The 16155-nt window shown below is 44.9% G+C and overlaps 1 protein-coding gene across 3 annotated transcripts in view; it reads right to left on the bottom strand.

The window, feature by feature from the left end:
• Positions 1-9115, bottom strand: part of LOC124605218 (integrin alpha-PS1) — a 575966-nt gene extending 566851 nt beyond the window's left edge. For 2 of the 3 annotated variants that reach the window (XM_047136765.1, XM_047136766.1), the window contains exon 1: positions 8858-9115. In XM_047136765.1, the coding sequence (XP_046992721.1) occupies positions 8858-9045 (188 nt within the window). In that variant the 5' untranslated portion in view covers positions 9046-9115. The remainder of the gene's footprint in view (positions 1-8857) is intronic. The other variant, XM_047136767.1, reaches the window with a different exon arrangement.
• Positions 9116-16155: the final 7040 nt, after the last annotated feature.

The following is a 16155-nucleotide window of genomic DNA, read 5'->3' as shown; positions in this document are numbered from 1 at the left end:
CTGCGTACCATTTTGCAACAAAATGGATACTCCGAACGGGAGATTCACCGTGCCTTACAACCAAAGCGGGTTACCCAACGTGAGGAAGTGGAAGAAGGCGAAGAACAAAGGGGAATGGTCATCTTGCCATACATCGGCGGTGTCTCTTCAAAAATAGGAAGACTATTGAAGAGGCATAAAGTTAAATGTGTTTTCGTCCGCCGGCAAAACTCGGAGCTCTCTTGGGCTCATCTAAGGACATCCTTGGCCTAAGAAGACCCGGTGTTTACGAGATTCCTTGTAGCTGCGGCATGTCGTACATCGGACAAACTTGTCGCACTGTAGAAGAGAGATGCACTGAACACTGACGCTACACTCGTCTGGAGCAACCAGAAAAGTCTGCAGTGGCCGAGCATTGTCTCAGTACAGGCCATTCTATGAATTATCAACATACAAAAATTCTAGCATCGACGAGTTCGTACTGGGACAGTGTTATTAAGGAAGCAGTGGAAATACGTAGCTCGACGAATCTTGTAAACAGAGACACGGGCTATCATCTTAGTTCAGCATGGGATCCAGCACTGGCCATATTGAAGTTGCTTCGAGCAGAGAGGACTACTATTGGTCATAAGACGGACGACAATTCGCCAGCAACATAAATATTCTGTTGGCAACGGGAGGATATTCAAGGCGCCTACGTGGACGCGCAGTTTTGCTTGCGGCTTCCGACAGAGGTCGCTGGGGCTGCCGATGGCAGCCTCCGCGCGTGCGCCGAAGTATTTGGTTCTCCATCCTGTAGGTGGCGTTACTGTCCTTCCAGCTATCAGTTGATATCGTCGCTATTGGCCATCGAATTTGGCGCCTCCACGCATGCGCACTTCCTGCATAAAACTGGCATAAATAGTGGGCCCTGGTCCTGCCTTAGCACCTCCGTGAATCCCTCCGTCTCTACCGTGCCTTCCTCCGCACGCGTGACCCGGACACACTACGGCGCCACCGGCAACTCCAGAGACACATTCGTAATTTGCTCGCGGCTAAGAAACGCCGGGACTGGCGACAGACATGCACCCATTTAAATGCTACCCTACCTATCAACTCGTCCAAGTTCTGGTCAGCCTTTCGTCGCCTTACCGGAACTAAACCCTCCCCCTACTATCCTCTTCTCCATGACGATCTCCCCTTCCCTGACACCCTTAGTAAGGCCAATCACTTTGCCTCCTACTTCGATGTTTTTCCATCCCCGATGATCCCCAGTTCGATTACTCCCTGTTCCCGGACGTCCGCGATCGAACTGACACCTCTGTCCCTCCCCTCGCACCTGGTTTCCAGTACTTGGACAACATTGCACACACGGAACTCAATGCCCCTATCACTACACAGGATCTCATTGCTACACTCCGCACAAAACGCAACACCGCTCCTGGTAACGATCGTGTCACCTACCGCCACCTTCGTGAAGCTCCTGTCTCTTTCCTCTCCACCGTCCGCCCCCGGTAGCTGAGTGGTCAGCGTGACAGACTGTCAATCCTAAGGGCCCGGGTTCGATTCCCGGCTGGGTCGGAGATTTTCTCCGCTCAGGGACTGGGTGTTGTGTTGTCCAAATCATCATCATTTCATCCTCATCGACGCGCAGGTCGCCGAAGTGGCGTCAACTCGAAAGACCTGCACCAGGCGAACGGTCTACCCGACGGGAGGCCCTAGCCACACGACATTTCATTTCATTTCCTCTCCACTCTGGCCAGGCTCTACAATGCAGTCCTGTCCACCGGTTACTACCCCGACCTGTGGAAAACCTCCCGTACCCTGATGTTCCTTAAACCTGGCAAACCCCCGTCCGCCGTCTCCTCCTACCGTCCTATCAGCCATACCTCGGTCTTCAGCAAGGTCCTGGAATCTATCCTCACCCGACGCATCCACCAGCATCTCCGCCAGCACCGCCTCCTTCCCGTTACCCAGTGTGGCTTTCGACCGTCCTTCTCTTCCGACGACCTTCTCCTTCACCTCACTCATCTCCTTTCCGAACAGCTTAATTCCCATCGCTCCGCAATATTCCTCTCCCTGGACCTCGAACGTGCTTATGACCGCGTATGGAATTCCGGTCTCCTCTTCAAGCTCCAAACCTTCGCCCTTCCCATTAACTACGTCCATCTGATCGGTTCCTTTCTCTCCCACCGTCCTTCCTACGTCACCATCCATAACACGGATTCCTACACCTTTTTCCCCTCCGCCGGTGTGCCCCAAGGCTCCGTCCTCTCCCCCCTTCTGTACCTTTTGTACACGGCGGACATGCCGCCGCCGTCACCCCCCGTCCACCTTCTCCAGTTTGCCGATGACACCGCCTTCCTTGCCATTGCCCCCACCCTGCAGCGCTCCCAACACCTTCTCCAATCCCAACTTGACCGGTTCACCACTTGGTGCAACCAGTGGTTGCTCAAGATCAATCCCTCCAAAACCCAGGTGATCATTGTAGGCAAAACCACCCCTTCCTTCCGCCTCCTTGATTTCTATCTCACCATCTATGGCCGTCCAATCGCCCTCACTCTCACCCTTGGCGACACCCTCGACCGTCGCCTCTCCTGGACTCCCCATCTCCGGACAATCCAAGCCAAGGCACGCTCCCGACTCCGTCTCCTCAAGCTCCTTTCCGGCCGTACGTGGGGTCTGGACCCCTCCACACCTATAAATACCTCATCCGCCCTATCCTTTGTAACGCTCATCCGGCCTGCATCTCCGCCCCCCCTACCTTTTATAAATCCCTTCAAATCCTTGAACGCCATGCTCTCCGCCTCGCCTATCGCATCCGTCTCCCCTCCCCCACGCGGATCCTGTACGATCTCATTCCGTTCCCCCACCTCCTCCTCTTCCTTGAAAGGATACGGATCCTGTACACCTCCCGCAAACTTGATCCTCCTCACCCGCTTGTCTCGCTCATCCTCTCCCACCCCCGCCCGCTGCCGCGCCTGTATTCCCACATCCCACCTGGTCTCCATCTCTCCACCCTCCTTACCCTCTCCCAAGGTGGCTTCCGCCAGCTCCCCCTCCCTGATGATGTCCTCCTCCCCTCCATCTACACCTCCTATCAACTTTGATCCTGCCCCCCCCCCCCCACTTCCGGTGTCCTTTCCTTTAGGCAACCTCCCTCCCTTCTCTCTCCTTTTCCCCCCATCCCTCTTCCTCCGGGCTTCCCCTCCCCCTTCCTCCTATATCCTCTGCCCATGGCATCTCTGCTCTCCCCTCTCCCTCTCCCACCCCCACCCCCCTCCTCCCCTCTTGGCAGGTCCCCGGACTCGCACACGCTACGTGGACTTTCGCGCGCCGGAGATCATCGCCATCAGTGTCTCGTGTGTGTGCCTTCGTTGGTGTTTAGTGTTTATTCGCCGTCACGGCACCACTGTTCACGTGTACCGTCGCCATCATCCATGTTATGTGCGCCGTGTCAACTAGTGTTAGTGATGTTTCTCGTCCAGCGTGAACGGCTCCATGTTTTTTGTTTTTTAGTGTCTACATTTTTTGCCCGCCGTTTTGATTGTATTCTCTGTGCCACCTATATGTATTACTTATTGTAAAACTCATGGCTGAAGATCGGCGTACTCTGCTGCTGACAGCCCGCCTTGTGTACGGTGCTCAAAATCACAATAAAGAAAAAAAACTGCCTTAGCAGAGTGTTCGTCGCACCTGAAGAGGTCGGCCAGTTGCGCTGACGAAATATTGTGGAGTTTTCACTATGACATCCGACGTCTCGCCCGAGAACCATATATACAACATGTCCGTCGGGAAAGTCTCAAGCAACACATGTTCATGGATACTGAAGTTTTCATTTATGAGTGCTAGACAGAGCAAAATGACTAGCATATGGACAAGGGAGGGTATGTGAATTTTAAAATAGGTAATGTACGAAATTTACGGCCGTTCATTTTGTAAACTGCGTGATCTGTGAGGCACATACGCCAACAACTGCCCTTGGAGCGCGCCGCGATCACGTAAAGCACGTTGAGGCACGCGTACCGTATGCAGAAGCCGCATCGTTATTGAGCGTTCAGCAGCACGTTCAACTCCGCACGCTCAACTTCACGTTCGAAAGCACAGTCTGTGTGCCGACATCTTTACTATTGGCCGTGAAGGTAGACCTTCTTTATGAATTTTACGACGTTAGTGCTATATGAGCATCATCACCAATCACAACCAGTTTAATTTGGGGCCATAAACAAATTCATTCTTCTTGAGGAACATGTCATGTAGTACCGAGGATGTATAAAAACGTCACGGGAAAATGTTTCGCCAGGCTTGAATGTAAACGTGTATTACACAACCATAGTGCACGGCAGCAGTAATTTGTGTCCTATGAAATATGTGGTGTAGTGAGGCACAACATATTGGAAGATATGGGACTCAAAACTACTTACTTGGGTGAAACTTCCTGGCAGATTAAAATTGTGTGCCATACCGAGACTCGAACTCGGGACCTTTGCCTTTCGGGGGCAAGTGCTCTACCATCTGAGCTACCCAAGCACTACTCACGACCCGTCCTTACAGCTTTAATTCTGCCAGAACCTCGTCTCCTACCTCTCAAACTTCACAGAAGCTCTTCTGCGAATCATGCAGAACCAGCATTCCTGGAAGAAAGAATACAGCGGAGACATGGCTTAGGCACAGCCTGGGGGATGTTTCCAGAATGAGATTTTCACTCTGCAGCGGAGTGTGCGCTGATATGAAACTTTCTGGCAGATCTGCTGTGGCTAAGCCATGTCTCCGCCGTATCCTTTCTTCCAGGAGTGCTAGTTCTGCATGGTTCGCAGAAGAGCTTCTGTGAAGCTTGGGAGGTAGGAGACGAGGTACTGGGAGAACTGAAGCTGTGAGGATGGGTCGTGAGTCATGCTTGGGTAGCTCAGATGGTAGAGCACTTGCCCCCGAAAGGCAAAGGTCCCGAGTTCGAGTCTCGGTCCGGCACACAGTTTTAATTGGCCAGGAAGTTTCATATCAGCGCACACTCCGTTGCAGAGTGAAAATCTCATTCTATTTACTTGGGTGTTACTCCAAATGATCGAGAGACGGCGGCTGGAAAGACAATACACTCGCCAGCGAGGTGCGGGAAGCAGGGGGTGCTTTGTTTGACGACGACTGCAGCGCCAAACACTCAACCCTCTTTGTCACGCATTACACAGAAATTGGCCAAAGTACTGCCACGCAAAACAGACGGTAGGTCGGGGGACGTCCTTTGTGGGTGGAAGGGTTACAAAGGATGAATGAGACAAAGCCACAGACCCGCAGCTGCGCACCAGAGCGATTCGCTAATTCGGATAGAGTCGAACCAATCGCTGACTGCTGCAGCATATTATATAAGCAGAGCACTGGGGTTTTTAGTTCAGCCTCGTCTACAACTGAGCTGTTTAAGATTCAAATCAAGTTTTGTTAGACAAGGATGACCATTCTGTAGAAATCTCTCTGGCATTCGACTGGAGTGATATTGAGAAGAAAAGAAAAATATGAACATGGACTGGGATTCGTGCCTCGCTCTTTTAGTACAGCTGAAGAGCGTCAAACACTGTGGCAACGTTCTCTGGAGAAAAACGCGGAATGGGTATGGCAGTAAACATGGGCTGCAAAATCAAAGGCGTCTGATAATGGTTGATTCAGTAAGTGTTTCCACGCGGCATCCTTGGTCTCTCAATTCGATATTCACGAGGAAAGAAATTATTGCCAAGAGAACAAAAATACAAATTAATAAAGCACCACATTAATAGAGTGTGATAAAGGCAATTTTACTGTACAATATTTTAAAAATTTAAGCTAAATGTGAAACATCCTGGCAGATTAAAACTGTGTGCCGAACCGAGACTCGAACTCGGGACCTTTGTCTTCCGCGGGCAGTTTTAATCTGCCAAGGAGTTCTATATCAGCGCACACTCCGCTGCAGAGTGAAAATTTCATTCTAAGCTAAAAGTATTTGGCGTTCATTTGTCTTTCCAAACAGGAACTTTGAAATTTATTATATGTATATTTCTTTTCTTTCAGAACTACGTGAACAGGTCGAGCAGGCGTGGAATAACGTATCCCACGTCAGTATTCACCATCTGTACTATCGACTGGATACCAGCGTCAGCGCCTGCATTGCCGCCCGTCGAGACTACAAAGTACTCCTAGGAGTGTTTCAGCATGGGTCGATACATGGTAGCTCAGAACAGCTTGTGCTATTGATTTGTAAATGTAATTATTTCATGTATTCCATATGCACTGTTGCAATAAGAAATCTTCAGTCAATTGGAAACCTCTAAAAGGTAGCACACATTTTTTTCTGGCTTTTATATATATTACTCGTTCTAGCTTCAAGTTAGCTGTACCCGCATGACATAGTATAGGTCTCCTCTGCTGGAAATCGTTTTCTAAGAACTTTTCTTCTCTTCCGCTGCTCTTTAATCTCGTCATTTCGTACACTATCTGTTGATTTCATTTTTAGCATCTATATAGCAACACTGGAAACGTATCCAGTTTTTCCTATCCAAAGTATGCCGCAGACTATACGCCAGTCTGTTTCTACTGACTTTCATGTTTTCTTTCGAAAACATATCTAAGATGTCTTATAAATTTTGATATTGATCGTAATATTATTTACTCGAAGAAGAATGTCAGGATTTAACACAACTCAAGCCTGCTCTCTTCGCCTTTGGCATAAAATGGAAAACATCTACTGCCCCAGTGTTAAATGTGGCTGTATACACCTGGTTACAGGCTACTAATAGAAAACGTAACACTCAAGAATTTTTGCACGTGTGAAATATATACAGCAATTCGTCGCACTGCACATCTAAAAATATAAGATATCTCGGTTTCTGCGAACCGCATTTCAGTCGAAACTCACTTCATCAGTCTGAAATGACGTAATTGTAAAGCATCATACGAGGTCGTTAAACATCATCTTCATTCGAGGAATTGCTGAGCTCAAATAAGCAACAACACAGAAAGATGTACAAATAGGAACATCTAAATAGAAGTGACTGTCCAATGCATCGCGATTTTACTCCGTACATTCATGCACATTAATAAGCCAAAGACTTGAAAATTTACATCTGTCCCAGAAATTTTGACTACTATATACTGTGACATCGTATTACTGAATAGCTACTTGCATCTCTTTCTTGAAGTGCTAAGTTGATAATCTCTGCCTGTCAGGGCGAAGTCAATGCGATGACCCTTATCAAGTCATAACTTTCTTTAAACTGTAGTCAGTATCTCATGTACTCTTCAGCACAACGAATACGGATGTTTAAGTCATCCGGCCGACTACACAATAAATTATAGTTTTAAAATAGGCCCGTACAATATTAGACTTGCCTACGTCTTTGCTGAAATGTTACTTTCCCGAATGAAGTATTTTGATACACGTTATGGGCTTTTACAAAAGGGAGTACGCATTGCAGGGCTCAAAAAGTACAATTTTTCCCCGGATTCAACAATGTGTGTACGAAGCAAGTATAATTCGTGTAAGTGCAATGTTATGAGAAAAGTTGTTTGTATTCCTCACAAATGGCAGCGGGTTAGTAGTGTCTTTAAAGGAAACAATTCTTATCGAAATTTAAGAAGGCATAAAAACGAAAAAAATCAACCGCCGTGATCTTGATTACGCTTGGTGATAATCTCGAAGGTGAAACATTCTGGAAAAACTAGTCACTTAAGATAGACAAACCGTGTGCATGTTCATTATATGACTCTCATGGTCTATCTGGATTTTCCTATGATTCTTTACGAATGTGGCCGAGATTTGTGTGCAAGCTTACTACAATTTGACGCTGAGAACGTTAATTTAAAAATTTTCGCGACATGTGAGTGCAGGCACCTTATAATAACCAAAGGGCAAGAAACGATTTCAAGTACGTTTTACACATAAAAGATATCATTGCCACTTTACGCTCTCTAGTCATCAGGTCTGCATATTAAAATTGTTTCCCGAGAAAAACGAGGACGGTCTGGTTTAGTTAGCGATAAGAAACAGGTTACCGCCGCGTTCTGTTTTCGGCATCTGAGTCAAGGCACATTGACCCCTTGGCATCCTTTCTGACCTCCAGAGAATCGGAGCCAACGGAGTGGTAAGTGAAGCCAAATAATTAATTTGACGTCTAATGAAAGCCGAAGTAAGCCGTCAGTGAATTTTTGTTTCCACTGCCTGTCTAGCAAGCCACGTTGTTTCTCTAAATACGCACGGTGTGAGTGGTGATAATTTCTGAACCATACTGTGATTTGAAAATCTTCTCCAGTAGATCTCAGAGTAAAAAAATTTTGATACATGGCCTCTACTTTTCAATGTCCTGTTGATTCCATATGCGCAGCTCGTGCGTACTAAACTTAACACTTTCAAGTTAGCTGTTGTGTCATATTTAAGGGTTCAAGGGGAGCAAAGAGCGTCAACAGTTTACCAGTACCATAACAAAATAGTGCATGTCCCACATTTCATGAGACACTGTGTTCTGGCTTGGAGAAATATTAATCTGAAGAAAAACTGCAGGATCAAAGTGCCAGATACATTTTACTTGTAAAAATAGGGAATGTTAAGCACTTGGTGCTAGTTTTCTTACTTTCTTCATACAGCTATTGAAGAGCGTCTCGTAACAAACACGTAGTACACTAATAAACAACTGTCTTCTAGTTTCAGTGGGTAAGCAGCAATAAGTGCAATATCAAAAAAAATGTGCATTTTCTTAAATTTCTCTCTGAATTCAAACAGGAAACTAAAGTAAAAAATAATGTTTATTTTTCATTTAAATTCGAAGCACGTTTCTGGGAATCCCTTTTTTGTTCATTCATATTTCACACTGTTACCGGTGTGATGCCAAGAGACACAACATAACTACGAGCTACGGTGAGTAAACTTTCTGTGCCAACTTACCAATTCTCCTCTATGACACCGGTTGCTTCGTTTATAACCTGATGCTCCGCGACAGAATATCCGAAGTAGGAGTCAATGGCACCTCGCTTTATGATTGGAATACGCGCTTCTAAATTGAACGTCGCGCAGCAGACGACGCAACACGCTGTCAAAACAATCCTCAGATAAACACATGCACCAGGCTTCATGTTGATACGGTGGTGATAACGCTCGCGTGCATCCACCCGCGCAAACTGTCTACCCACAACCGACCCTTCCCGCCGCTGAACTCCAACTGCGCGTTGCTCGGGCTGTTGGGAGTTCCTGCGGCAGCCGGTAGAGCGCGCTGTTGTCGAATCAAAGCGCTTGAGTTGTGAGAATATAACACTCTTCAAGAATAGCCAAAGTACATCGAGCAGAACAACACTGTAACAGCACTGTTGTAACAGTTTCTTTCAGAAACGTGAGGTAGCAGCAGCTTTTTTAGCTGGAATTTGTTTTTTCTGTTAGAAATACAGCAGTTAAGGTAAGTCGTAAAACTTTTCGTCTTTTCTTTAGTATGTGTATTCGTCAATAAAAAGTTAAAAATCTTGTCATGTCAACTGTCTCCTAAAAAATGTTGAAGTGTATTCAAAGTTGTAGTGAGGTACTCAGTGTTCAAAACTATTCTGAAAATGTTGGTCTACTACCTTATGTCAGTTGCATGAGATTCTAGGAAGAAAGTGAATTATAATTCCATCTGAGACTGACTCGGAAGTATGGTCGCGCAGCGTCATTAACGCTTGATAAATAAAAAAAACTGTTAGTCTATTCTGTATGAATTGTAGTATGCGTGCACGTAAATCATTGTCTTCCGCCTCAGAATTTGCGACAGAAATTAGCGTAAGGCGTTGTGCCCCTAACTGACTGATCTTTGATGGATTGCAGAGACTGTCTAGAAAAGAAGATTCAGCGATATCAACTCCGTCGAAGATGAGAAATGCATGGAATACGGGTGTTAGGATGTTGATGCAATTTTCGGTGAAGCCCTTAATGATCGATCGTCTAGAGTCCTCTAGATTTCATGGGTAGTAGTAGCAGCAGCAGTGATTTATTTTGTTCGTCTGTGGATCTGTCTTACACGAATACGGGATATATCATTGCGTTACATGGTTAATATATACAGGTCTTTGAAAACTTAACAGGTGCAGTTTGACAAGACTGGAAAATCTGCGCTCAGCGAGCAAAATTGTAGAGAATCATAGTTTCGTATTTCAAGAATCCTACCGTAAAATTCGGTCTTATCTAAGCACTGTCGACTCCAGTTGGTGACTGGATAAACAGCACGCCTCTACAGCTGTATCTAGAGCGATGACGAATATGACGTCGGTGTAGCTTCTAAGCAGCTTCAACTGATGCAAAGACAACGTGTCTTCCGACAAGTCCCCTAGTCCTGAATCGGTATAAGGCTAGGGTTGCCATCCGTCCTGACATATCAGGACTGTCACCTTTATGTATCTTCTTGTCCTGACATCCCGACAAGACTCAGTTTTATCCCGATTTTGCGAAATATTGATATGGGCTTGGCTGGAGTATTGAAGTAACGCCATCTGTTAGTGCAGCATGTAAATGCAGTCTAAGTTAGTTTTATTTGTGTCAACAAGTTTATGTTGACAAGGTCATCTCACAAATGACGTTGCATGTTGCGTATCCTGTGTCGACGATGCAAGCACCTTCTAGATCTAGCACCATCATTCTAGAAAATACCAGACTTCTCCAGTTGTACAGTGTTGGACCTAACCAAGAAACAGTTAATTTGATTTCGGAATTTGAGGAAGAAAGAATGGTTTTCTACACCATAGCATTTGATTACTTACTACTTTAGAAGTACGCGCTACTGCTTACACATTTTGTTGTCCTCATGGAGTACTACGAGTGTACGAAGTCGGCAGTAAATCCACGTTCCAAACGTCGTGGCCTCCCCTTGTAAGGGAAATAGGCTATGTATTTTAATAAAAGTCAAGTATTTGATTGGATGATGCTATCTGAAACCACAGACTGGGTGATGATTGAAACCACTATTATATACCTGACTCAAAATGGTGTGAAATTTCAGACGACAATTGTTTTCAGGAATATATGTATCTGAAGAGCTGTTCAGAAACTAAGCATGATTCGGACGAATTTAAGTCTGTGGAGGAAAGGTGGATTTACTTCCTAACGGAAACCGAAAATCCTGAACGCAAATGCCAACTGCAAAAATCATGCGAGTATCTGTTCACTATTCCCGTACACAACTTCACAATGGAACGAGTAGTTTCTCTGATACCGTCTCAGTGCACTGAGGAAAGAAATCGACTGCTGCCACGGACTGAAGAACCAATCTTACAGTGCCAGTTTAAATACAAACTGACTTGCGCGGAGTTTTATCAATATGCAGACGGGAAAAAAGAGTTGCTGAAAAAGGTGAAATCTTCCGAAAAATGTGGTGTACCAACTACTTCTGCACCAACATGTTCCATGTCATTATATTCTAAATAAAAATAATTATAGTAAATCAACTTTTTGCTTAATTTCAGCATCCCCATCTCACAGTGTCCCGACAAGGTCCCAGCTAGTCATGGCAACCTTATATAATGCGTACATGTCGGAAGGGTTTGGCTGGTAGGCAATGTTACTGACACCTATTTGGCAGTTCTGTATGAGAGAGCCATTGTTGTCTGCTGAGTTGCTTATTCGTACTTCACTCTTCATTTCGTAGTGTTTCTGTTCCCTGTGACCCCCCAGCCACCCCCCCCCCCCCACCACCCCCTACCCCCGCCTCGTGCTGGCCACATACCCAGTGGCGATTCAAGTGGGTATCAGACTTGCTTCTTCCGCTTCCCACAAACCTCTCCCCCCCCCCCCCCCAATTGCAACAGGGCAACTTGTTATTAACACGCTGTACATATCTCTTATGAATGACATATTTTCTTTACGGTAAAGCAGCGATCCCTGAGACAGCAGTGGGTGTTGCCGATTATTTTATATGGTTGCCCATAAACCTGCAAGCAATTTAAGAACCACTACAACAACCGTCTCTTCTACATCAACATCCTACCGGCGCAGGTGTGAATGAACAGCGTCATGTAAACAAAACAAAAAATGGCTCTGAGCACTATGGGACTCAACTGCTGAGGTCATTAGTCCCCTAGAACTTAGAACTAGTTAAACCTAACTAACCTAAGGACATCACAAACACCCATGCCCGAGGCAGGATTCGAACCTGCGACCGTAGCGGTCTTGCGGATCCAGACTGCAGCACCTTTAACCGCACGGCCACTTCGGCCGGTGTCATGTAAACAAAATTGATGTCTTGCGTAATAATACTATGCGTATCATTTCGGGAACAATAAGATCTACTCCCTCTACCTGGCAGCCTGTTCTGAGTCACTCACCACCCCCAAATCTGCCAAAGAAGGAAGTCTGAATCAGGGAATACAACAAAATCCTAGCAAACTTTAGACTAACGGTGCACTCTGACATTACTAATCTCAGAATCAACAAAATCCGTTCAAGGCATCCTCCTCTTGCACTTGAAAACAGTCTCGCTGAAGTTAACATCACCAATTCTTGCATGAGAAAATGACTCCAGAATGTCCCAGCAACATGCCAGTTATAATTGTGTATTACTGAGACAGCTCCCGCGTTTGATCTGCCCCGCAGGGTATGTTCAACTCTCAATCGACAAAGAACAGAATATGGACGACATGCAGTCATTTTTTAAATGGTAAAATTTGTCCTCGCCAGCATATGACTACAGCTCACCGAGGCAGACCACCCATCACATTATGGAAGAAGCAGAGCATGTAGACTGGGGTTATGATGAATTCCTGATGGCAACCCCAATTTCCGTCAAATACATACAAGAAATAGCTTAGCACCTGATGCTTCGCTCGCATAGACTGTGCGGTCTGCACAGAAATTTTTTTGTTTTCTTTAACACAATTTTATGTCGAATACAACTTTCAACACCTTCTAAACTTTTCACGCTAATTACGGCCATATAAGCATGGTCTTTTCCCATGTACTTCTGATCAAAAAGCGATACCGGTAGCAGGCCGAGGTTTTTATTAATCATGGCTTGTGCGCTCTTGTGGTAATATTTCAGTTGAAACTTTCATCCCCTAACACATTTCTTTATCTCTAAACGAGAAGTGAAATATCAGTTTTCATAGATTTAGCTTTAACAATTTTTCTATATAACGAAATATTTTCTTAAAAATTTCGTCCCATATTTCCCCCTTAAGGAGATGAATTTCCAAGAACAGTGAAATACTTATCTTTTAATTCTAACGGAGAAGCCAAATACAAATTTTCATAGATTTAGCTTTGAAATTGCTTTCATGATGAAACAATCTGATAAAACTTTCATCCCCTATTTCACTCCCTGAGGGAGTTGGATGTACAAAAATACTGCAACAAGTATTTTTTTTAATTTCTGTGCGAGAAGTCAAACGCCAATTTTCATAGATGTAGCTTTAAAAGGCTTTAGTAGCTGTATAATAATGAATTATTTTCAAAAAACTTTCACCCATTTTTTACCCCCTTTGTGACTGAATTTCCGAAACAGTAAAACACGTAATTTTTATTTTGTAACCAGGAAGGCAAATACCAAGTTTCAAAGATTTAGCTTGAAAAATTCTTTCCATGTGAAATATTTTCATAGGACATTTCACCTTCTGTTTCATCCTCTCAAGGGTTGAATTTCCAAAAACAGTGAAACGTGTATTTTTTATTTCCAACAGAGAATCAAAATACAAATTTTCATAGATTTAGCTTAAATATGCTTCCATAATAAAATATTTCTGTAAATCTTTCGTCCCCTATTTCACCCCCATAAGGGTTGAATTTCCAAAAATGCAGAAACATTATTTCTGACCGAAAATCCAAATACCACTCTTCCTTTGTCTAACTTCAAATTTCCTTAATAGAGACATATTTTCAAAAAAACTTTGGATTCCCTGTTTTACCCGCTTAGGGTGGAATTCCGAAAAATCTCTTTTTAGATGACGCTTGTAATATAAGATCAACACCATCCCCAAATTTGAATTTTCTGTCCTTAGCGGTTTGGGCCGAGGACGTCAGTGAGGACATTGCCTTTTATATACATAGACTAAATGTGTTTAGCAACAACGTAATGTAATTCAACGTTCAAATGTATTTAGGTGCCATAGGCTGAATAATAAATAAACTCAGGAAGCCACTTTTCCGTGTGTGGTGGCGGTACTTTGTGTACCCCTGTCATTTCTCACTTTCCTGACGCACTTGCGAACTGTGCGCGAACAAAACGATTACTGGTAATCTTCCATGTGAGCTCGACTCTCTCTGATTTCACCTTTATGATCTCTCCGCGAGATAGGCAGAAGCATATAGATGGTAAAATCACATGCATGTGACCACCACCTATGTTCGACGTCAACCCGTAATATCCATTCGCAGTGGTGGGTACACAGGGTGCGGAACTGAAATCCGGACATACGAAACTTCTTTTTTTTTTTTAGAAGCAAATTTATTAAAACAAAATAAAAAAAATATGAAAATTCTTTTACATATAAGTAATGGTATTTTTCAAGAGTAACATTGCTCGGTGTAATCCCCTTCAGCCGCAATGACCGCCTCCAATCTTGACCTGAAGCGATCGAACGCACTCTTTAGAACAGCGCTGTCCATATTCGCGAATGCTACATCTATAGCGGTGCCTAGAGATGCGACATTAGGCTGCTTCGTCTTATTGCTAACTCTTTCGACTACGCTCCAAACATAGTAGTCGAGAGGGTTCAAATCTGGACTGCTTTGACCAGAACATGTCAACGTTATCCGAGACCCAGTTTTGAACTACATGGCTCGTATGAGCAGGTGCACCGTCCTGTTGAAAGACGCATTGTCTCCCCAAGCCCACAGTTCAAAGAAGCGTGGCGGCATGATATCACCCTCACTAAACACAACACGTGGAATGTGAACCCCAGACTTCTCCGAAGCACTGACTGTTTACTAGATGCCTATGGATTGCAACACCATTAATCGCAATCTTCGGCGGACCTACTATATAGTGGGAAACAAACTAAAATTTATCCCGATTTAAGCTTGTCCGAAAAATCACCGACAAGATTTAGGGACTGGATACTTATATCAAAAAAGGAAAAAAAATGGGCTCTAAAACGCATACCTTAAGAGCTATGTGCACTTGTTCAGTAGAAGAGATGTGTTTCACAGCAGCAAAGATGGACATGTGCTCATCGCTCTTAAAGTTTGTGTTTGAGACCCCATGTTAACTAAACATGTTTTTTACGGTTTTATCCATACTACCTCTTGCCAAAATATGAGAAACAAAGTCATTGCAGTAAAAGAGATCTGTTCGACAATATCGAAGATGAACAAGTGCTCACAGCTCTTAAGGTATGCCGCGTCCGGCCATCCTGATTTAGGTTTTCCGTGATTTCCCTAAATCGCTCCAGGCAAATGCCGGGATGGTTCCTTTGAAAGGGCACGGCCGACTTTCTTCCCCATCCTTCCCTAATCCGATGAGACCGATGACCTCGCTGTTTGGACTCTTCCCCCCAAACAACCAACCAACCAACCAACCAATCTTAAGGTATACCGGCCGCAATAGTCGAGCGATTCTAGGCGCTTCAGTTTGGAACCGCGCGACCGCTACGGTCGCAGGTTCGAATCCTGCCTCGGGCATAGATGTGTGTGATAGCCTTAGGTTAGTTAGGTTTAAGTAGTTCTAAGTTCTAGGGGACTGATGACCTCAGATGTTAAGTCCCGTAGAGCTCAGAGCCATTCGAACCATGTTCTCAAGGAATGCGTTTTAGAGCTCATGTTTATCGGACATTTTTTTCTTGTTTTGGTGCAAGGAACCTGTTCCTTTTTGTCGGTGTTTTTCTTGGGGGGGGGGGGGGATACCGTGTATAAAGCATGTTGGGGTAAGAGGGAAAACAGTATAGTCGTTGTCGTAATGCGGATACGAAGCGATTTACCCGACGTCCAAAACGGCATGATCATTGGCTTTCAGGCCAACGGTGGAACCATTTCCGAAACAGCTAAGTTTGTAAACTGTTCATGTAGCGCTGTGCATGGCAGAATGGAGCTATCCAAAACCGGGCCCGCAGCTCGTGGTATAATGGCTAATGTTGCTACCTCTGGCTCACGGGGCCCCGGGTTCGATTCCCGGGCGGGTTGAGGATTTTCTCTGCCCTGGGACTGGATGTTTGTGTGTTATCATTTCATCATCATTCGTTAAAGTGGGTAAATTGAACTGTGTACAGATAGGGACTTTGTACGGGCGCTGATGAACG

Source organism: Schistocerca americana, chromosome 3 (assembly GCF_021461395.2).
Source record: "Schistocerca americana isolate TAMUIC-IGC-003095 chromosome 3, iqSchAmer2.1, whole genome shotgun sequence".
Lineage (NCBI taxonomy): Eukaryota > Metazoa > Arthropoda > Insecta > Orthoptera > Acrididae > Schistocerca > Schistocerca americana.
This window is presented reverse-complemented; position numbering and strand designations above follow the sequence as displayed.